At 41.3% G+C, this 23,934-nt stretch overlaps 1 protein-coding gene across 4 annotated transcripts in view; it reads left to right on the forward strand.

Annotated features, from left to right (window-relative positions):
• Window positions 1-17,817: 17,817 nt before the first annotated feature.
• Window positions 17,818-23,934, forward strand: part of tpd52 (tumor protein D52) — a 272,226-nt gene continuing 266,109 nt past the window's right edge. The window contains exons 1-2 of one of the 4 annotated variants that reach the window (XM_041190034.1): window positions 17,821-18,217; window positions 19,937-20,086. Coding sequence is in view for 2 of the 4 variants with exons in the window: in XM_041190035.1 (XP_041045969.1) it covers window positions 18,199-18,217 (19 nt within the window). In the remaining 2 variants the exon portion in view is untranslated. Of the gene's footprint in view, window positions 18,218-19,936; window positions 20,087-23,934 lie in introns of all 4 variants that reach the window. The other 3 variants (XR_005943327.1, XM_041190035.1, XM_041190033.1) reach the window with 3 other exon arrangements.

Raw genomic sequence — 23,934 nt, forward strand, 5'->3', positions numbered from 1 at the left:
GCCCATACCTGATGAAATGAAACTGTACTTCAATAGAAGACATGAATAATCAGCCAGGATGGCATCCTATTGTGGGGTTCATGAGTGATAGTTCCTCCAAAGGGAAGGAAGCCACTTTTAGTTGAACTACACAGTGCTCATCCAGGTATTTCCCGAATTAAGAACATAGCACACAGCTATCTATGGTGGCCAGGAATAGATGGCGAAATAGAGAGTTTAGTAAAGCACTGTGTGCAATGTCAGCAACTGCAGAAGTTGCCAGTGACAGCTCCATTACACCCATGGGAGTGGCCAGGTAGACCCTGGGTGCGGTTACACATTGACAACGTTGGACCTTTCCTGGGAACAATGTTTCTCCTCATTGTCGATGCCCATTCAAAATGATTGGATGTATATGAGGTGAAGTCACCAACATCAGGTTCTGCAATTAAGCAACTACGTCAGAGTGGACATTTCCGATAATGGCATGGCATTTACGAGTGCTGAGTTTCAACAGTATATCAGCCTCAATGGCATCACTCATGTGAAAACTACACCGTACCAACCTTCCTCAAATGGACTGGCCGAAAGGGCGGTTCAAATATTCAAGACAGGTATAAAAAAGCTAACTGGCGATTCCTTGGTACCCAAGCTAGCATGCTTTCTTTTTCATTACAGGACTGTCCCTCATACAACAACAGGTGTCACACCTGCAGAGTTATTGTTGAAATGCTGTCTCAGGACAAGATTGAGTTTAATAATGCCGAATCTAGAGGAGAAGGTGGAAAGGAGTCAGGGAAGCCAGAAAACTAGACATGACTGGCATAGTTGTAAGAGGAAAATTACTGTTGGAGAGCTGGTATACGTGAAAAACTTTGAGGAAGGACCAATGTGGTTACCGGGTGAAATGAGTATGGTGACTGGGCCTGTATTGTAACATGTGGAGGTGGAAGGCCGGATCATCCATAAACACGTGGACTATTTAAGGAAGAGAGAGACAAATCATCAAAATATGGTTCCACCAGTGACCATGACCAGGTCTGTATTTCCTGTTGAAGATTCTCAACCCAAGACTGACATGTCTGATGTTCCTGTAAGAGCTGAGGATGCAGAACTGCATGTGCCTATCAAAGCACCTGATGTTCAGGCAACTCTGGAACAGGAGGTTCCTCACAAAGAATGTGAAGATGTGGAGCTGCAACATTCCACACGTACCAGGAAACCGCCTGAAAGACTGAACTTGTAAATTCCTTACCCAGCATAAATATTATGTTGGCTTAGAAAATATGTACTTGTAAATATATTATGTATAGCCAAATTAAAGGGGGAGGAATGTAGTAATTATAGTTTTATTTAGTGTGTATTGTACCTTTAAGAATAATATTTGTTAGGAGAGATCACATGGTCTGTAGTAATCAATGGGAGAGTAGCATGGGCTACCTCCATAGTCAGTGTAGAGATAGAGTTGGAGTTGAAAGCACATGCGTAGTTGCTGCTGAGTATATTGTAAATAAACTTAATGTTTCCACCCAAGAAGTGTCTGCAAATCAACTCCATCACTAATAGTGCAACTCAGCCACCTTACAACAGTTATGCTTTTTAAAATTTTATTTCTATTATTTCTCCTTTTCCCTGTTTAGTTTTCTAAGGGTTGTTTGGTCCGATTGTCTGCCTCTCTTCCACAGTTATATCAGTGGTTGGAATTCCTTGGAGAGGGAGTGTGTGGTATACCCTTAAGATCTTCTGTGATCAGTGTACACTGAAGAGACTGTGGTGAATGATTAACACCAGAAGCAACATTTTGCTTTAATTTGATAAGTTTCCTTTCCGTTTTCTTATAATTTGCAATTTATTGTTTGTGTCCCTTTAAAAAGGGCATTTTTGATCATTCATGACACATGAATCTTGGCATACTATAAAGATGGATTTCTATAGTAATCAATGGTCCAATATCATTCCTTCACCAATGAGTGTGAATAATGAGTATGTGTCATCTAGTTGACTGTAGAGGTAATTTTGACCTCACCTATAATGAAACACTGGATATGAATGAAGAGTTATGGTCACCTTTTCCCTTTCTGTCCCCAGCTACACTAAGATCAGTTGTAGTACATACCTGAAACCTCCATTGTAGCTATGATTGACTAACCAGGCAGAGACAAGAGATCGCATGTTAGTCTTTCCTCGAGTTTATGGCTCAGGGCTGCACCCATATATAACACTTATCCAAAAAGCCACTGGTGTTTTTGGATATTTGGATACTACCTATCAAACCAAATCTAACTATACGATTTTTATTCCTACATGCTACATTTACAGTTATTATATGGCCAAATTACTATGCCAATTTGCCATATTAGAATTAATAAAATTCTGTTGCCAGCACCTGGACTCACCATAAAATGAAAGCTGTGTTAATGCATTTTTGTTCAATATAAACTGAATATGATCTATCTACAGCAGGCAGGGGAGTGACTTTTCATAATCATGATCTTCTGGTCTCCGAATCATTGGAGGATGGACATTTCCCCTGTTCCCCAGGACCCTCCCCGAATGTCTCCGACTCTAAGTTACTTACCTGCATAGTTACCCAGGAAATGTTAGACACATTAAATCCTAATCTAACATCTGGGTGACTGCACAACTGACCCTCCAATCATTCACACTGACCCCACCCCCCCACCCCCAACTACCCCACTGACCACCCCACTCTGACCAGACCTGACTAGCCCCGACCTGACTACTCCTCCTGATCTAACCCAACTATCCCCAACCCACCTATCCATTCGCCCAGCTGCCCACTGATAATCTCATCCACCTACCACCTCAACCACCTGCCATTTCACCCACCTGCCATTCACTCACCTACCACCTCACCCACACTACCCATCTCCCCACTTGGCCACTTACCTCATCCACCTACCCATGCTACCCATTCAGTCATTCATCCACTCACCCATTCACCTAATCACTAACATTTATCCATTCACCCATTTACTAACATTCACACTGGACATTTAAACTTGCCATATGTTAGCTATTGCCATAAAAAAGGGATGGGGGGGGGGCTTTCTTTCCCCTACTCGACTGTGATCCATTGGAGTTCCACTGAGGGATGCTGCGCTCTGCACTTCTGGGAAAGCCAGGCTCAGTAGATCCATCAAGAAATGCGGAGTGAGGAGCGGGTTTGGGGTGGTAAGTTCAAGAGGTATGGCAATCTGATGTTGATTGGCGCTGCTCAGAATACCCAAGCCAATGTATTTTTTAGTCCTTTGGCAAAAACATTGGAAATATCAGGATTGCTACTCTTACTTTGCAAACTACAGCATCACGATCCCAGGTTGACTGAAAAGACTGAAATGAAGGTTCTTTTGAACTGCTGGCAGGAACTATGAGACAGATTGAACTGGCAGGCTGAAATGAACAGATTTTCTGATGTGATATGGGCAAGTTCAATGCTTAAGATGTCTCACGGTGCAGCTGTCAGCTGATGGAAATATTATTGAAGTCAAGCTGTTTAAGTGTCACCCGCTTTCAGTGACACTCAATTCTGATATAAAAATCTGACCTATTTTGATATATATATATGCCACAGAAAAATAAACACACCATCACATTTAAAGGGACCTGCAATTAATACCCATTTTACTGATTCTAAGATATCCCTGATGTTGATAAATTTGGTGAAGTTTTATGATATAGTTGAGGAAAAACAGGAATCAAGAAAGACATTCCTTGATAGCAAGAGGTAGACACATAAGATGCATGGAATGTGAAGAAGCCATTCAGCTCGGCTGGTCTGTTCTTTCCACAAACTATAGACATTCAAATTAAGGACTTACGGAAATCATTTACTTCTGGAGGAAAAGTTTGGCAAAAAATATTTCCTGTTTCCCAGAAATAAATCAGTAAACATATTAGAATACCTTACTGGTCTTACATGCAATATTATACATCCTTGGCTTGTTGCCCGTGTGGCATAACATATTTGTGATTAGAGTTCTGGGTACACCATGTTCCTTACGTCCTTAATCATTTGTATCTAAGTTAATAATGCTTGCCCCCCAGTCTTATTCAAATGTTCATCCAGCATTTTTCTAAAATGGTCTTATGGTAAGTACTTTAACTGGGAATCAATTCCACATTGGAAAAAAATCCTTCCAACCTGATATCACACTGAAGGTTTGTTAAGTTTTGTCCTCACATCCAATGGACTTTGGAACAGGCTATTGGCTTGTGCAATGAACCATAAATTCTGGTCCTGTTTTTAACTGGGCAAAGATCACCACCTGCAAAAGGTACAGAGTGCATGATATTAATTATTGCCAGAGTGGTCTCCTGGACCAGTTTTGATCACCTTAGGAGGATTTTCCAGATTTTTTCTCCTAATTTGCCAGGGTTTGTTTCTGGTTTTTCACCTCTTCCAAGATAGGACATGGCTTTCGAGTGGAATGGGGAGTATATTGTGCAGCACTAGGGATCACAGCTGTGTAGATCAGGCTAGATGGACCAAAGTGTTTTTCACTATGCATTGTTGTTCATATGGTTCTATGTTAACAATGTTAATAATTTAGGAAATTGAGAGAATAATTTAAGAGATTGTGAGAAAGAAAGCGAGATATCAAAGGAGGAGAAAATTAGATTAAAGAAATTGTGAGTTCAAAATCTTTTATATAACAAGCGAAAAATACTTAACGTCAGTGAGATAAAAAAGAGTAGTCAAAGATGAGAACAGGTAAACTAAGGAAAGACATTCAAGAACTCAAAAAAAGAGCTGACATGGCTAGGTCCATTTTAAACATGTCTTCCTTTAACTGTTACTCTATTGGTTTTGCTACATTTTCAGAACTCTATTTGATTTGTTGTTCCATAATCATTGGTTATACTGAGTTTGAATCTCCAGGAAGCTGTAGTTATAATTGACAGTGAATTGGTTTTACGGTACAATTAAAATAAAGCTAAAGTGCATTTGGAAGCAAAGAATGTGAAAGGATCAGAGAAACCAACCTCAGATCTAAGTTCACAAGATTCATTGTAATTTCCCAAACCCAATTACTAATCTCATAATCATCAGAAATTTACTGTTTTGGATACTAATCTTGGTCTTGGGCATCTTTCTTCCATTAAAGAAGCTTTTGTTGTTTCTGCAAAGTTATCAATGTACAAAAGAAAGACTTGCATTTATACAGCACCTTTCATGACCTCAGGAAGGTTCTAAAACAAGTTACAGCCAAGGAAGCACTTTTGAGTTTAGCTATTCATGTAATGCACAGCCAATTCCCAGAAACAGCAAGGACTAGTGTGATGGAATCCAGAGTTCCAAAGCTTGAATTTTTTGAGACAGACCCGAAATGAAAAGGAAACAGCAAAGCAAAACCAAATAGGGAAACCAAAAAGGGAAACAGGGAAAGGAAACTGACCCTCCCAGTTTTTAAGAAAATCAGGACTGCAACTGGAAATCAAAACTCCTGGGGAGAATTAACCTTTTTTAAAATTCTTTCATGGGATGTGGGCATCCCTGGCTGGGCCAGCATTTATTGCCCATCCCTAGTTGCCCTTGAGAAAATGGTGGTGAGCTGCCTTCTTGAACCTCTGCAGCCCATGTGGTGTAGGTACATCCACAGTGCTGTTAGGAAGGGAGTTCCAGGGTTTTGACCCAGCGACAGTGAAGGAACGGTGGTATATTTCCAAGTTAGGATGCTGAGTGACTTGGAGGGAACTTCCAAATAGTGGTGTTCTCACCTATCTGCTGCCCTTGTCCTTCTAGATGGTAGTGGTCGTGGGTTTGGAAGGTGCTGTCTAAGGAGCCTTGATGAATTCCTGCAGTGAATCTTGTAGATGGTACACACTGCTGCTACTGTGCTTTAGTGGTGGAGGGAGTGAATGTTTGCAGATGTGGTACCAATCAAGCTGATTGCTTTGTCCTGGATAACGTCCAGCTACTTCAGTGTTGTCGGAGCTGCACTCATTCAGGCAAATGGGGAGTATTCCATCACATTCCTGACTTTTGCCTTGTAGATGGTGGACAGACTTTGGGGAGTCAGGGGGTGAGTTACTCGTCACATGATTCCTAGCCTCTGACCTGCTCTTGTAGCCACAGTATTTATATGGCTAGTCCAGTTCAGTTTCTGATCAATGGTAACTCCAGGATGTTGATAGTGGAGGATTCAATGATGGTAATGCCATTGAACATCAAGGGGCAATGGTTGGAATCTCTCTTGTTGGAGACAGTCATTGCCTGACACTTGTGTGGCGTGAATGTTACTTGCCATTTGTCAGCCCAAGTCTGGATATTGTCCAAGTCTTGCTGCATTTGGCAATGGACTGCTTCAGTATCTGAGGAGTCTTGAATGATGCTGAACATTGTGCAATCATCAGCGAACATCCCCACTTCTGACCTTATGATGGAAGGAAGGTCATTGATGAAGTAGCTGAAGATGGTTGGGATAGGACTCAACCCTGAGGAACTTCTGTAGTGATGTCCTGGAACTGAGAAGATTGACCTCCAACAACCACCGCCATCTTCCTTTGTGCTGGGTATGACTCCAACCAGCGGAGAGTTTTCCTCCTGATTCCCACTGACTCCAGTTTTGCTAGGGCTCCTTGATGCCACACTCAGTCAAATGCTGCCTTGATGTCAAGGGCAATCACTCTCACCTCATCTCTGGTCGATCTGTCCTGTTGGTAGGACAGGACATACCCAGGAATGGTAATGCTGGTGTCTGGGACATTATCTCTAGGCTATGATTCCGTGAGGATGACTATGTCAGGCTGTTGCTTGACTAGTCTGTGAGACAGCTCTCCCAATTTTGGCACAAGACCCCAGATGTTATTAAGGAGGACTTTGCAGGGTCAACAGCACTGCATTTGCTGTTATTGTTTCTGGTGCCTAGGTCGGTTCCAGGTGGTCTCTGACCAGATTTCTGAAGGGCTTTGTGACTTAGATTGATAACATATTTGCTGGATAGACTGCTGAGCCAATTTGTGAGATTTGTCCTAGTTGTATCTCCCATTTAACATGTAATTCATAGTTTATAATTAACTGCAATTTGTCTGTTAATTCATGTTTAGATTACATTGATTGTGGGTTTTAGAGCATAGGGGGTTAGCTAAGATAGTAATTAGTGTTTGCATTGTTTAACTCTTGTATAGTAAAAATTATTTTGTTTAAACTTGGAATCTTTCAGTAAATAACTGGGATTTTGGATTTTTTTTTAACAAAAAGTTACTAGTCTTGACCAAGACAATAACAAAATTGGGAGCTCTTTGCGGCATTTTGAATCCACAGACTGATATGGGTGATGGAATTTGTTAAAGTTTCAGCAAACAGGATTTCACAGTAAATTTTACTATATCAGTTGGAAAGCGGAAGAGCTTTGTTAATTGCTGAGGCTTTTCCTGAGAGGGAAGGTTAATCCCTGAGTGATTTGCAACAGTTAACAAAGGTTAGGTTAACAGCATTAGCAGAAAGACTGAAGAAAGATTTAAAAACAGGGGCTAAAAAACAGAAAAAAGCACAACATTTGGGATTGTAAGAGAAACCTGACCCAGGTAGAATGCAACTTGAGTTGGCTAGGATTCAGTTGCAGATGAAATAGCTTGAATTAGAATTCCAAAGGGAAGAAAAAGAAAATTGAAAACTTGAACTCAAAAGAGGAAAAGAAAAGCAAAAACTTGAACTTGAAAGAGAGGAAAAAGGAAAAGAAAGAAATGCAAAAAATCGAATTAGAGTTTCAAAGAGAAAAAGTAGTAAGAAATTTTGAACTGGATAGACAATGAGTTTCTTTACATAGGCAAATAAGAGCAGGAGTGGGCCATTCAGCCTATCAAGCCTGCTCCACTATTCAATTAAATCATGGCTGATCATCTACCCCAAAGCCACTTTCCTGCACTATCTCCATATCCCTTGACGTAATTTGTCTCCAGAAATTGGGGTAGAGAATTCCAATGAGTAACCTTTCTCTGAGTGAAGAAATTCCTCCTCATCTCAGTCTTAAATGGCCTACCCCTTATACTGAGATTATGCCCCCTGGTTTTAGACTCACCATCCAGGGAAAACATCTTATTTACATCCAGCCTGTCACGCCCTGTAAGAATTTTGTAAGTTTCAATGAGGTCGTCCCTCATTCTTCGAAACTCTTGGGAATACAAACCTTGTCTCCTCAATCCCTCTTCATAAAACATTCCCGCCATCTCAGGAATTAATCTGGTGAATCTCCATTGCACTCCCTCTTTATGTGGACAGGGGATGGCTGGCAGATTGGATGATGATTTGAATTAATTTCTGGGTTTTGATTTAGCTCGAAGCATTTGCCTTGTGCTTAAATTTAGTTGAAAATTATTTTGTGTTCTTTCAGAAAATTGCTACAAAACTGGCTTGGTCACAAGAGAAAGAGAATTCTTTTGCAAAGTGTCTTAGTAGGGAAGGCATTAGATGATTATTCAAGTCTTTTGGATGAACAGTTTTCCGATTATGAAATGGTTAAAACTGCTGTATATAATGCTTCTTAGCTTGTTCCCAAAGCATATAAATTAAAATTTTGTACTTAAATGAAAGAAGAGAAGCAAACATTTGTAGAATTTTCTCGGGAAAAATAAGCATTGTTCGACCAGTAATTTTGCTCAATTATGTTAGAGGAGAATTTGAGGGAAGTAATAGAAGAATTTAGAAACAGCAGCCCAAAAGCTATAAGGATACATCTGGAAGACTGTAAGATTTCTAAAATAAGGGAAACTGTGGTTCTGACAGATGGGCATGATACATCACATAGGCAGATGGCGCGGGGTGGGTTGGGGGTAGGGGGGGGTGGGGGAGTTGCGGGGGTGCGGGGGGTGCGGTGATGTAGATTTCCATTTGTAAACACACAGGGAAACTGGAGGAATAGAAAGTTTGGGAATGGAAAAGATTCTTGCTTTAGGGAGAAGGCAGAAGCTGTTCCCATCAATAAATGAAAACATAGAGGATAGAAGTGACGTGAGGAAATCAGTATGCTTTCACTGCCATAAGACAGGACATGTGAAAGTGAGGTGGGGAAAGTTGAAAGTTTAATCAGTGGCAGTAATAGGGGTGCCTAAGTGTTCTTTGGAAAAGCCTGTACCTGTAAAGGAAATGTTTAATACAACAGGAGCAATAGTACAATTGCAAAGTGTTCCCTCAGAACCTAATAGACTGTTGGATATAGCTCAGGATAGTCAAGGGTTACTGGTGATGTAGTCAGGTTACTGGAGGTTATAGAGGTTTTACCTCTAAGGGAGGAGTATTCCCTTACTCCTCCAACAAAATAAGCAAACAAATTAATATTTTGAGAGATACTGGGCAGTTCAGTCATTGATGATGGCTGATGATACCATTTGTTTTCCAGATAGTTTGATGAATAAAAAGTATTAATGGGAGTTGTCATGGGAGACATGAACCTTTCCTGTGCATGAAGTTAATTTACGAAGTGACTTAGTAAATGGAGTTGTTACTGTGAGAATTGTTCCTAATTTACCTATTGCATGAGGTATGTTTGAGAGAACTAGCATCTCCTAACCTTACCGAGTCACTTGAGGTAAGAGAAACTTTGATTTTGCAGGAGGACCATTCCTGGATTGTTCCCAGATTTTGTGATAACTAGGGTTCAGGCTCATAGAGTTGGACAGGATGAAGTGGAATCAATTGAGAGAGAGAATAATTCAGGTAAAAACAAAAAACTGCGGATGCTGGAAATCCAAAACAAAAATAAAAATATCTGGAAAAACTCAGCAGGTCTGGCAGCATCTGCAGAGAGGAACACAGTTAAAGTTTCAAGTCCGTATAACTCTACAACAGAACAATTCAGGTGTTCAATTGTATGGGGCTTTTTTCAGGAATCTTAATGAGGTTAAAGACTCTGGAAATAGTGAGGCTGAATTATTTAGCTGATATTCCTTGATTGAAGCCCAGCAGGTAGACCTTGTTTTGTGGGGATATTCTCCGACGGCATATTCTGAGGATTTACAGGCTGATAATCAATCTGTCTGACTCTGTTATGAATGTACATTCCATGGCCATCAAGTCCTGAAGTGGGACTTAAAACCAGAGTTTCTAGCCCAGAGATAGGGATGCTGGAACTCAGCCACAAAGCCGCTCCTTGGAAAGATGCTATCAAACCTTAAAAACTATGATTAGAGCTTATTGCCTTGAATATCTCTTGGACTGTGGTAAGGGAATTTCATTTTCATTATTTTCCATTAGAGATGTACCTCATGAGTCAACAGGTTTCAGTCCCTTTAAGTAAGTCTATGGACATGAAGTAAGGGGACCACTTAAATTCAATAAAGAGAAAGTTATGGCCCAGGAAGCTGAAATTACTCTCAGATTAAATTGCGTGATGTTCAGCAGCATTTGTGACTCCTCAGAGTCACTGAAGCAGTCCATTGCCAAATGCAGCAAGACCTGGACAACATCCAGGCTTGGGTTGACAAGTGGCAAGTAACATTCATGCCACACAAGTGTCAGGCAATGACCAACTCCAACAAGAGAGCATCCAACAGTGCCCCTTGATGTTTAATGGCATCACTGAATACCCCACTATCAACATCCTGGGGGTTACCATTGACCAGAAACTGAACTGGACTTGCCATATAAATACTGTGGCTACAAGAGCAGGTCAGAGGCTAGGAATTGTGTGATGAGTAACCCACCTCTTGACTCACCAAAGCCTGTCCACCATCTACAAGGCACAAGTCAGGAGTGTGGTGGAATACTCCCCACTTGCCTGGATAAGTGCAGCTCCCACAACACTCAAGAAGCTTGACACTGTCCAGGACAAAGCGGCCCGCTTGTTTGGCACCACATCCACAAACATTCACTCCCTCCACCACCAACAGTAGCAGCAGTGGGTACCATCTACAAGACACACTGCAGGATTTCACCAAGGCTCCTTCGACATCAGCTTTCAAACCCATGACTACTACCATCTAGAAGGACAAGGGTAGCAGATAGGTGAGAACTATCAAGAAGATCCCCTCCAAGTCACTCACCATCCTGACTCAGAAGTATATTGCTGTTCCCCCACTGTCGCTGGGTCAAAATCCTGGAACTCCCTTCCCAACAGCACTGTGTATGTACCTATGCCACGTGGGCTGCAGTGGTTCAAGAAGGCGGCTCACCCCCACTTTCTCAAGAGGCACCTAGGGATGGGCGATAAATGCTGGCCCAGCCGGCGAAGCCCACATCCCATGAATGAATAAAAAAAAATGTCCAAGTTTTGATGAAAAACTGTCAAATGCGTGGGCAGTAGCGCAGGAACATTTTAAAACATCCCAACAAATAATGAAAAGCCGAATGGTTAAAACAGCCGAAACTTTAACTTTTAAATCTGGGGATAAAGTACAAGTTCTGTTACCTTTGCCAGGTGAACCACGGAAGGCAGTTAGTATCCTGTGTGATTGCCCCCACCTTGTTCACCATTTTTCTGACCGTCATCGTCCACTTCATCTGAGATGGCCTACCACCTGGTGTCAGCATTCAGTATCAGCATCTGGATGGGAAGGTCTTCAACTTCGGTCGCTTCCAGACATAAACAAAACTCATCACCATGGACATCCATAACCTTCGGTTTGCAGATAACTGCTGCGTGATGGGTCACCATGTACAGGACACTTGACCTCTTCAACACCTTGTAGAAGAGACTTGGCCTGTCCTTAAACATTGCCAAGGTGATGGTCCTGCACCAACCTTCCCCAGGCTAGTTGGGCACCCCCGCGCCATCTACGTAGATGGGGTAGCTCTGGAGTATGTGCAGCACTTCCCTTATCTCAGCAGCCACCTCTCCCAAGGGACAGCCATCGATGAGGCAGTCCAACACCAAGTCAGCTGTGTGAGCGCTGCCTTCTTCAAGCTGTGCCAATGTGTCTTTGACAACAGGGACCTTTGGAAGTCAACAAAAGTTCTGGTTTATAAGGCGGCTGTGTTGACCACCCTCCTCTACTGCAGCGAAACATTTACTGTCTACCAATGTCACTTTAAGATCCTTAAGAGTTTCCATCAGTGGTGCTTGCATCAAATCCTGAGGATCAAATGAGAGGACAGCTGGACTAATGTGAGCATCCTCCGTGAAGCTGTGTTGACCAGAAATGAAGGCCTGCTCCTGTGGAACCAACTCCAATGGAAAGGCCATTGCGTCAGTTGTCCAAAAATTGCCTCCCTCAGCAAGTTCTCTTCTCACAGCTCTCCGTTGGCCAACACTCAAAAGGCAGCCAAAGGAAAATGTGTAAGGTTGCCCTAAAGTATGGAGGCGTTATCACCACTGACTGGGAGGAGAATGCTGCTGATCGCTCGGCAAGGTACCACCTGGTCTGTCAAGGCACAAGCCACTTCGAGGGGTGTTGAAAATTTTGGGTAAAATATTACACCATCTTGCAAAGAAGTATCAGGATGACATAGCCAAGTAGCTAAATAAATGAGTCAGTGTTGTTATGATCCCAGCTGAAGTTACTACTGGACAAGTCAGATCCCAGGATGAAACCCAGCTTGATAGATCCTAACTTTTATTTTTTGTTTAGAAACATGGAAGGCGGCTACTGAACAGAGTCACAGGAGTCAGCTGATAAAATTTTAACAAAAGAATAAAACAATGATTAAACAAAAGATGAACTATGTTACAATGCTCCTTCATCTACAACTATACCTTTCTAGATATATACAGATTTGTAAAGATAACATAAATTACAAAAGCTATCTTATACTCTCATGATTACAGTAAGTACACAGTCCATGTAAATCAATAGACAACCTATGCTCAGGCACACCACGCTCTGAAACCAAGTGACAGATTACACTCCAAACAGATGCCATGGATCCTTCATCAACTCCCCGCCAGACGCTTGTCACACCATGAGCCAACCGCTCTCACTGAACTCAATCTTTCACATGAGGGTTTCCAATCTCCACTCTTGAAGAACCGACTTTGTGGTCTTGTCCCAAACGATGCTTTCTCTCGGATGCCTTCTACAAGGCTCCACATCCAGGGTTTTGAATCTCCTTCTGATGTTCCTCTCCCCTACGGATTCACTTTGCCTTCCATGCACTCTTTCTCATACATTCAGCCATGCCAACAAAACACCACTGCTTCACATGCCCGTAGTAAAGAGTTCCAGACCTTTGGCTGTCTCCCTGGATCTTCTGGCTTCTCGCAAGCCAATTTTGCTTTAAATCTGCATCCTGCAGATTTCTCCCTTTAAGCTTGGAACCTTTCTCTGCTCCTCACTCTTAACTTCATTTAACAGGGCCTTTTCCAGATTCCTGTCCTTGCCCCTTGGAACCTTTCCTATTACACTCCCTGGTTTTGGGGCTTTCTTCTTTGGCTTGGGACTTGTTCTCTGTCCCTTTCCCGTGTCCAGCTTCTTCTGGCACTGTTTTCCGAATGGCATTCTCTTCTGGGTCAACTGACCCTCTTTTCACGCTTTTTCACTTTCATTTCCTTTCTTCTTTTGCGCAAGTGCAGAGCTGCCTTTAAATCTTAAAAAAAACCCCCAAAATAACAAACTGCGCATGTGAGCAGAGTTGGCCTACTGGCCTGAAGATGTGAACATGCCCAAACTGTGCATGTGCAACCATTCTCCGAATGGCACATGTGCAGAAGCTGTGGATTGTAAGACAGAACGATCTGTGGATGTGCAGCCATTCCAGGGCCAGTGCATGCGCAGAAACCTCTGAGGCCTGTCGGGAACTGTAGTTCCCAATTCCAAGGGCCTGGCCTTCATTTTTTAAAAGGTAAGTTTTTCCTTTTTCATATCAGGGGTCTGTAAGTGTGTGTATAGATAAACGAAGGCGAACTTCTTTCGCTAAGCATGACATTAATGTGGAAAATGCTACACCATCAAACAAAATCATTACTGACTCAATCCTGGAAAATTGGCTCAGGTCAGAGAGGAAATTAAATTTATACTGGACAATGATATCATTGTATCAAGTCAAAGTAACTGGAGTTCTTCAGTCGTACTGGTTCCAAAACCTGATGGATCCCTAAGATTCTGCATTGATTACAGGAAAGTTAATGCTGTAACAAAAGCTGATTCTTATCCAATTCTCCAACTTGGGATTGTGTTGATAGAGTTCCACTAACAAACCAAGCCAGAGAAATCTCTGCTTTCGTAACCCCATATGGCCTGTAAGGTTATGCCATTTCGAATGAAGAATGCATCAGCTACCTTCCATAGATTGACAAACCAAATAATTGCCAGATTACACAGCTATGTTGTGTATATTGATGATCTATTGGTCTATGATAACACTTGGGAAGAACATGTGGAACATCTGAGTGCACTATTGGATTGACTACAAAAAGCTGATTGAGTGATACATTCGGTGAACAGTGAATTTGCTAAGGCCAAAATCACCCATTTGGGAAATGTCATGGGGCAAGGTCGAGTGTTGGCCATGGAAGCTAAAGTTCAAGTGATGATGAATTTTCCTGTCCCTAAATACAACATGGGAAATAGTCAGTCCATTAACAAATTTGTCGAAGAAAAATATAAAAGTTAACTAGACAGAGCGTGGTCAGACTACTTTTGAGAGGTTAAAGACAGTATTAATAAATGGACCTGTTTTGGCTGTTCCAAGTTTCAAATAACCATTCAAAATAGATATTGATGCTAGTGATGTAGGTGTCAAAGCGGTGTTGCTAAAAGATGATGATACTGGTATAGAGCGTCCAGTCAGTTATTTCTCAAGAAAATTTAATATACATCAATGAAAGTACTCCACGATTGAGAAGGAAATGTGAAGTCTTGTCTTGGCTCTTCAGAAATTTGAAGCGTATGTTTCGAATCACCAAGGAGAGACATTAAATTATACTGAACATAATCCACTGGTGTTTTTTTGAGAAGTTCTGCATGAAGAATCTTCGATTGTTTCACTGGAGTTTGATGCTGTAGTCATTCAACCTAAAAATTGAGCATGTTGCTGGGAAAAACAGTATAATTGCTGATGCTCTGCCCAGAGTTGAAAGTGGGGGTGTAGGAGAGGAGTTGTGATAATTCTTTGATGTTTGAATCCTGTTAATCCTAATTGATACATTTATCTGCTTTTGTTTTGATTAAGGCTTTTAATTTTGTAAATAAAATATGTATAATCATGAAATATGCAAAAGTATATAAAGTATGAAAATATGAAAAGATACAGCATGTCTAAGATGATAAAAACATGCTATGTTTTGAAACTTTTGCAAAGTAAATATTACTTATGGTAAAGCTTTCATTTTCCCAAGGGTGATCTGTGATGGATTCTGAAGTTTCAAAGCTTATATTTGTTGAGACAGACCCTAATTGAAAAGGGAAACCAAAATGGGAAACTGAGAAAGGAAACTGACCTTCCTAGTTTCAAAGGAAACTCAAGCTGAAACTGGGATTAGAAACTAAAGCTTCTGGGGAGACTAAACCTGGTTGAAATCATGTAAAAGGACACAGAGAGCTCTCAGATCTCAGTAGATATTGAGTCCAGTGGTATTGTACAGGCAGGCCAAAAAAGGCAGAGACTGGATCCAGAAGCTGAGAATAAGCAAAGATATAGTTGCTGCAACTGTTTCTGTTACTTGAAGATAACCTTGATGGATCTACACCATCCAGACTGTTGTCAGCAGAGTTAAGGAGGTTCTGCACACTTTTGGTGAAGAGCGTGCCTGTGCAATTCAGGTTGGTTGTGCGCTGTTGTTGGCTAAGAATCAGGTTAAATTCTCAAAGAAGAGAAGCTGAAATTCTTTGTGAGGAGGACAGTGTTCTGAAGGACTTTGTGACTGACATTGATGACATATATGCTGGATGGATTGCCGAGCCAATTCGTAGGATGTCCTAGTTGTACCTGCCATTTAATGTATAATCTATAGTTTATAATTGTCTGCAATTTGCCTGTTAATTCATGTTTAACTTATGTTGATTCTGACTTTAAGAGTATGGGGGTTAGCTAAGACAGTGTTTAGTGTTTGCTTTGTTTGACTCTTGCATAGTAAAAATTCTTTTATTTAAATTGTAATCTTGTAGCTTTGTTTTTTTCAGTAAATAACTGGGATTTTGTTTTTTTTAAGTTACTGGTCTCACCCAAGATCATAACTCTAGACAATCTGTTTCTTTAGTGATAAATATTGGCCAGGATACTGGGGACAACTCCCCTGCTCAGCTCTGAAATAGTGCTATGTGATCTTTGCTGCGCACCTGAGAGAACAGATAGGGCTTTGATTTGCTACTCCATCCCTCAGTGCCACACTGAAGCCTAGATTATGGTTCTTAAGTCTCTGGCCTTGAACCCACAGTCTTTTGATTCTGAGCCAAAGCTGACAGTTATATTAAACTTATAAAAATACATCAGGATATCATTACATCATCATTTGTCTTTGTGCCAGAAATTTTAAATATAGGTGAAAATTAAAAAGTCCACTCAAAAATTTCATCATAGTATTTTACGCAAAAGCCAGTAATTCATCTCTAAAAGTGATTTTTTCATCACAGCTTAATCCTTACTATTCAACTATATCTCCTTCCCTGTTTCACTGCCATCTATTCACCACCCACCCCCACCTATCCTTCATTGTCGTTCACTTTCCTTCCTTGAAGCCATTCCCCACTCCCTTCACTCAGCTCTGTTTTTACTGCTGAGAAATGATTCCAGCTGCCAAGTGGGTGAGATCTTGGTATGGGATATAATAGCTAGAATATCTTTGCAGCCAGACTTAGGGGATGTGGCACCGAGTCTGTTCTGAATTTTATCAGCAAATGTCACATTAGGCAGACCCCAAAACGTTGGCATCAGCACAAGACACGCCTGCTAACATAATGTTGATGTTTCAAGTTCTCTATGTTGGTAATGAGTATTGTTGTCTACTGAAACCTCCCTCCGCAAAGTAAAAGTATAAAGAAATATACTTCCCTTAACTGTAAGATTCCTTAGAAAGTGTAAATATCAACATTTTTTCATGGGCTGTGGGTGTCACTGGCAAGGCCAGCATGTATTGCCTATCCCTAATTGCCTTTGAACTAAGAGGCTTGCTAGGCCATTTCAGATGGCAGCTAAGAGTTAACCACATTTGCTGTGGGTTTGGAGTCACATGTCGGCCAGACAAGAATGGCAGATTTCCTTCCCTAAAGGGGAAGGAACCAGATGGGTTTTTACACCAATCAATGATAGCTTCATGGTCAGCATTACTGAGACTAGGTTATATTAATTGAATTTAAATTCTATCAGCTGCTGTGGTGGGATTTGAACCTATACCCCCAGAGTATTAGCATGGGCCTCAGGATTATTAGTCCAGTGACCACTATCTCTCCCATGTGCCCAAGTTTATGAAATGCCCCTGCTGATTTTTTTTCCTTTGAAGGTCTTGACTATCTCAAGAAATATTTTATAAAATAAAAGGCAAATCTAGAGTAATACTTCAGAATGGTCTCAGCAAGGGGACACAATTTCAAAGTAAATTTGCAAACGATCTCAGAAGCTCTCCAGAGTTAACACTTGAAATAAACTTCAAGGTAAAATAGTGGTGGCAAAAAGCGTGAAATCATGTAATAAATAATTGGAACTCATTAAGAGCGGACTGTATATTATTTCTGTAAAAAATTGCTAAAATGAGCAGGATGATGTTCCTCGTTAATATCCACCTTGTGACCTTGAATAAACACATTATTAATGGTAATCACTGGGAGCAACAGTCACTTGCTTTCGTTTAAATGTACTGGCCTACTTTGGCATATTTCTCTATTACAAAATAAACAGCTTCCAATAAGTGTAACGGTATCTTAAGCAACGTTGCTGCTGGTAACAGTTTCTTTTACGTGCTATGCTTCACGCCCACAGCCACATAACCCAGTGCTGCTAGTAACACGATGCTGCAGTAGCAGGAACAGTACCTAGCCAAAAAGCAGCGGCGCTCTCAGTTCAGCGCCTTGGCGCGAGCATTAGAGAGAGCTAGCACGTGCTAACAGGGGCGAGGACGTTTTCCGTGCGCGATGACGTTGATTGATGCCAAACTCACGCCTGTCAGGCCTGTCAAAGGCGGTTAATGGGCGGAGGGGGTGTTTGTTGGCGACAGGCGGCGGCTGGACAGAGCGGGGCGGCAGCGCTGCTAGTGGAGGCGGAGAGGAGCGGCAATAACAAGCGCGGCTCAGGGTCGGGCGGCTGCATCCTGTACCGAGTTAGAGCGGTTTATTTTTTAAATCCCCCTTCTCCCCATCCACCTGTCAGCATTTGTGAAGAAAGAACGAGGGATGGACACTTCCAACGAAGGTAAATCAAACTTGGCCGAAATGAAGCTTGAGCTTTGAGGCGTCGCAGCCGCCGCTTGATTTAAATTGGTCCACGAGCGCTGTATCGAAGGGGGGCGCGCTGCTGGTGTGTAATCTGTGTTGATGCTACTGACATGGGATTATATCTCCTTGATTAAAGGCCACCATAATCTGGTTCACAATTTTCACTTTTAAGCTCTTTCATACTGGGTTATTTTAAAAGAAAAACACAAATCGTTTAGTGAAGCTGACATATCTGTTTATCACCTGAACCTGAGTCATACCTTGAGGCGAGGTCGATGCTAACAGCTGTTTTATTTGTGTTTTTAATTTGAGCCAGTTATAACTATTTAATTTGCTTATTCCTGGGAATACAATAATATATTTACGGAAGTTAATATGTTTTCACATGTGAGTTATTTGTAACTATTGTGCCATATTTAGTTCTAGAAGAGAATGTGCTTAAACTGATATTCACATTGAACAGACTTTCCTCTCCGTATTTGATAATTGGCACATAATCTACAAATGGTAGTTATTTTGCACAGTTGAAGGTGGCAGAAAGTGCAACATACATGACATAATACCACTTGAAAGTCTTTAACTAAATCAGTTATGAGCTGTATGTTGCAAGTCCAGGAGTTTGCAATAAGAAATTGTATGCCTGTACTGTAATGTGTTTGCCAAATAATCTCTTGAACACCTTGGCATATATTGGATTTTGGGGCATTTGGATGGTAGTCGAACTGTTTTCTAATTGGAAGTAACTGATTTGTCCATACTGAGATCTTGTGTGATTGCATCAGTTACTTGCAAATAGCTTTTAAAATGCAACCCCTTCCCACCCCAACCAGCATCACAATTCTTTCTATCCTCCTGGGGCATATTTCTTCAACCCCTGACACTTCATCCGAGTGGCTGTATTTATACTCTAACAGACCGGCATTACAGGTAGATTTAACAGAGTGGATGTGGAATGGATGTTTCCTCTTGTGGGAGAACCTAGAGCTGGGGTTGCCCATTTAAAACTGAGATGAGGTGACATTTTTTCCCTCAAAGGGTCGTGAGTCTTCGGAGCACTCTTCCTGAAAAGGTGGTGGAAGCAGAGCCTTTGAATATTTTTAATGCAGATGTGGATAGATTCTTGGTAAGCAAGGGGGTGAAAGGTTATTGGGGGTAGCTACAATGCAGATTTGATATTACTGTCAGATCAGCTATGATTTTATTAAATGGTGAAACAGGCTTAAGGGGCTGAATGGCCTATTCCTCCTCGTTAGTATGATATGCTGCTCCTCTGATGATTGTTATAGGTGGGCCTGACTCTGTCTTTGCCTGATGTCTGTGTATATGCTTTGGAACAGTTGGTGTGAGATGATCATGTGCAAGAACCTTATTCAATTTTATTTTTTAAAAAGGCCTCTCCTTTCCTTCTCCCAGAGCCAGTTGTAACAGCTGTACTTATAAAATTATTTCACCTGACTTCTTTGAGGAATTGAAACGGAAAGGTAACAATTCAGCTGAGTATTGAATTTACACCAACATCAAAAGGGGCTACCTTGCAAATGCAGATTTTGGATTTTTAGATACCCTATTGTTTTATATTGGTCCAGGCCATTCTCAGCTGGGATTGTGTGGAGAATTATTTTTCAGATTTGTTCTTTCATTTAAAAAAAAAATCAGTTTGCTGTCAATGTCTTGGTATTGACTCCAGAGTTTATAGATTAACACAGGCGAGGAAGGAAACAATGTGGCTTGAACTGAATGAGAAGCTAGGAGTTTGATGACGTGCGGAAGGAGGTGCTCCTTTCTTCTACCTTTTTCACCCTCCAGTATTTGGTTCTTACAACGATACAGCAGAACGAGCCGATTGGTGAGTAACTGCTAAGTTATTCTACTTGAAATAAGTAGCTTGTAAAGTTAAGGTAGGCAGGGCAGCTCAGCTGAGTGCAGTGTGCCTCCTGTCAAATGTGGGCAGTGGTGGATGCACTGTATGTCCTAGACAAACATATCTGCAGGAAGTGTCACTGGCTGCAAAAGCTTGAGTTCTAGGTTTTGGAACTCGAGCAGCAGCTGGAGTCCCTGTGGTACATCCACGAGACAGAGAACTATGTGGATAGCAAGTTTAGTGAGGTGGTCACACCGCAGGTTAGTGTGCAGGCAGCAAGGGAATTGGTGACTGCCAGATAGTCTAAGAAAACTGGGCAGCTAGTGCAGGAGTCTTTTAGTCGATCTTGCTTGTTAACCAGTTTTCCTTTTTGAATGCTGGTGAGGGCAATGGTTCCTTGGGAATGCAGCAACAGTCAAATCTGTGGCACCACAGGTGACTCAGCTGCACAGGAAGGGAGAAAGAAGAGTGGAAGTGCAATAGTGATAGGGGATTTGTTAGTTAGGGGATCAGACAGATGTTTCTGTGGCTGTAGATATGACTCCAGGATGGTATGTTGCCTCCCTGGTGCTGGGGTCAAGGATGTCAGAGCAGCTGCAGGACATTCTTCTTGGAGAGGGTGAACAGTCAGAGGTCGCTGTCCACATTGGTAGCAATGACATCTTTAGGAAGAGGGATGAGGTTCTGAAGGCAACTTTTAGGGAGTTGGGGAAAGAAATTAAAAAGCAGGATTTCAAAAGCAGTAATCTCAGGATTACTCCCGGTGCCACATGTTAGTGAGCATAGGAATAGGAGAATTGAATGGTTGAACATGTGGCTGGAGATTTGGTGTAGGACGGAGAGCAGCAGATTTCTGAGGCATAGGGACTGGTTTTGGGGCAGGTGGGACCTGTACAATGTGGCTGGGTTGTACATTAGCAAGTCTGGACTAACATCATTGCAGGGAGATTTGCTAGTGCTGTTGGGGACGGTTTAAATTAGATTGGCAGGGGGATGGGAACCTGAGAGGCAGCTCAGATTGGAGGGAAGCAAAACTGGTAACAGGAAGTAGAAAAGTAGCAAGTGAAATTAGAAGGCAGACGAAATGAAGGCAAGCATCAAACAGGATCAGAATGTGAAATAATGTTAAAAAGACAAAGTTAAGGGCTGTCTATCTGCACGCAGCATTCGCAACAAGATAGATGATTTGAAAGCATAAATAGAGGTAAATTTCTTACATTATCAAATTGAAAGAAAAAACATTCAATGTGTCAAAGATTAGTGGTAAACCAGAGGATTAGGAAAGTTTTAAAAACCAACAAAAGATGACCAAAAAAATAGAGGGAGGAAATAAACTTTGAGGGTCAACTAGCAAGTAATATAAAAATGGACAGTAAGAGCTTCTTTAAGTATATAAAAAGGAAGAGAGAGGCCAAAGTGAACATGGGCCCCTTAGATAATGAGGCTGGGGAAATAATAATGGGGAACCAGGAAATGGCAGAGGAGTTGAATAAATACATTGCTTCAGTCTTCACAGTAGAGGATAGTAATAGTGTTCTAAAAATACAAAATAATCAAGGGCCAAAAGAGGGGAAAGAAATAAGTACTATAACTATCAATAGAGGAAAAAGTACTAGGGAAACTAATGGAGCGAAAGGCTGATCAGTCCCCTGGACCTGATGGGTTGTATCCTAGGATATTAAAGGAAGTAGCTATAGAGATAGTGAATGCACTGGTAGTAATCTTCCAAGAATCCTTAGATTCTGGAAAAGTCCCAGAGGATTGGAGAACGGCCAATGTAACACCCTTATTCAAAAAGGGAGGGTTACAAAAATACAGGTGTAACTATAGGCCAGTTAGCTTAACATCTGTCATTGGGAAAATGTTGGAGCCTATTATAAAGGATGTAATAGAAGAACATTTAGAAATACATAGTCTAATCAAGCAGAGTCAGCATGGCTTCATGAAGGAGAAATAATGCCTAACAAATTTATTCGAATTCTTTGAAGTAATAAGCAGGATAGATAAAGGAGAACCAGTAGACATAATATGTTTGGATTTCCAAAAGGTGTTTGATAAGGTAACGCACATAAGGCTACATAAGATAAGAACCCAGGGTGTTGGGGGTAGCATATTAGCATGAATAGAGGATTGGCTAACTAATAGAAGACAGAGTTGGGATAAGGGGGGTATTTTCCGGATGGCAACCTGTAACTAGTGGAGTACCACAAGGATCGGTGCTGGGGCTACAATTATTTACAATATATATTAATGACTTGGCTGAGGGAAGTAAATGTACTATCGCTAAGTCTGTGAATGACACAAAAATAGGTGGGAAAACAAGTGGTGAGGATGACACAATGAGTCTAAAGAGGGATATAGGCAGGTTAAGTGAGTGGGCAAAAACTTAGCAAATGTAATATAATGTGGGAAAATGTGAGGTTATGCACTTTGGTAGGAAGAATAGAGAAGCTGAATATTGCTTAAATGGAGAAAGGCTGCAGCATAGAGGGATTTGGGAGTCCTTGAGCATGAATCCCAAGGAGCTAACATACAAGTTCAACAGGTATTGGGAAAGCAAATGGAATGTTGGTCTTTATTTCAAAGGGAATGGAGTATAAAAATAGGGAAGTCTTGCTAAAACTATACAAGGCACTAGTTAGAGAACACCTAGAATACTGTGAACAGATTTGGTCCCCTTATCTAAGGAAAGATAAACTAGCATTGGAGGCAGACCAGAGAAGATTTGCTAGGTTGATCCTGGTATGGAGGGATTTTCTTAAGAGGAGAGGTTGGGCCTGTACTCATTGGAATTTAGAAGAATGAGAGGCGGCCTTATTGAAACATATAGGATTCTTAGGTGGCTTGACAGGGTAGATGCTGAGAGGTTGTTTCCCCTTTTGGGAGAGTCTAGGACCAGATAACATAATCTCAGAGTAAAACAGAGATGAGGAGGAATTTGTTAGAGGGTAGTCACTTTGTGGAATTCTTTACTGCAGAGGGCTGTAGAGGCTGAGTCGTTAGGTATATTCAAGGTTGAGATAGACAGATTTTTAATCAGTAAGGGAATAAAGGCTTATGGGGAAAAGGCAGCAAAGTGGAATTGAGGATGATCAAATCAGCCATGATCTCATTGAATGGCGGAGCAGACTCGATGGGCTGAATGGCCTACTTCTGCCCCTATATCTTATGGCTTAAATGGATATGATTTAATTGCCATTATGGAGACACAGTTATAGGGTGACCAGGACAGGGAAATGAATATTCGGGGATATTCGCCATTTAGAAAGGATAGTAGGAAGGAAAAAGGAGGTGGTTTACTACTGTTAACAAGGGACGAGATCAGTAAATTATTGAGAGAGGATCTTGGATCAAAGGATCAAGATGTAAAATCAGTTTGCTAAGGGGCAGCAAACATTGGTGGGAGTTATTTATATGCTGCCAAGGTATAGTGGTAATGTTGGGCATGGTATAAATCAGGAAATTAGAGCTGCATGTAACATGGATAATGGAGTAATAATGGGTGACTTCAATTTGTATGCAGACTGGGTAAACCTAATCAGCACTAATGCAATGGAGGATGAACTTCTGGAGTGAACGAGATGGGTTTCTGGGGCAGTACATTGAGGAACTAACTAGGGATCAGGCTATTTTAAATTTGGTATTACCTAATGAGAAAGGACTAATCAATAACCTTGCTGTAAAGGACCCATTAAGAAACAGTGACCATATTATGATAGTTTTACATATGTTTGAAAGTAATATTTATTTTGAAACTAAGGTCCTAAATCTGAACAAAGGAAATTATAAAGGTTTGAGGGGCAAGTTGGCTATGTGGATTGGGAAACTACATT

The sequence above is a fragment of the Carcharodon carcharias genome, chromosome 6 (genome assembly GCF_017639515.1).
Source record: "Carcharodon carcharias isolate sCarCar2 chromosome 6, sCarCar2.pri, whole genome shotgun sequence".
In the NCBI taxonomy this organism is placed as follows: Eukaryota; Metazoa; Chordata; class Chondrichthyes; order Lamniformes; family Lamnidae; genus Carcharodon; species Carcharodon carcharias.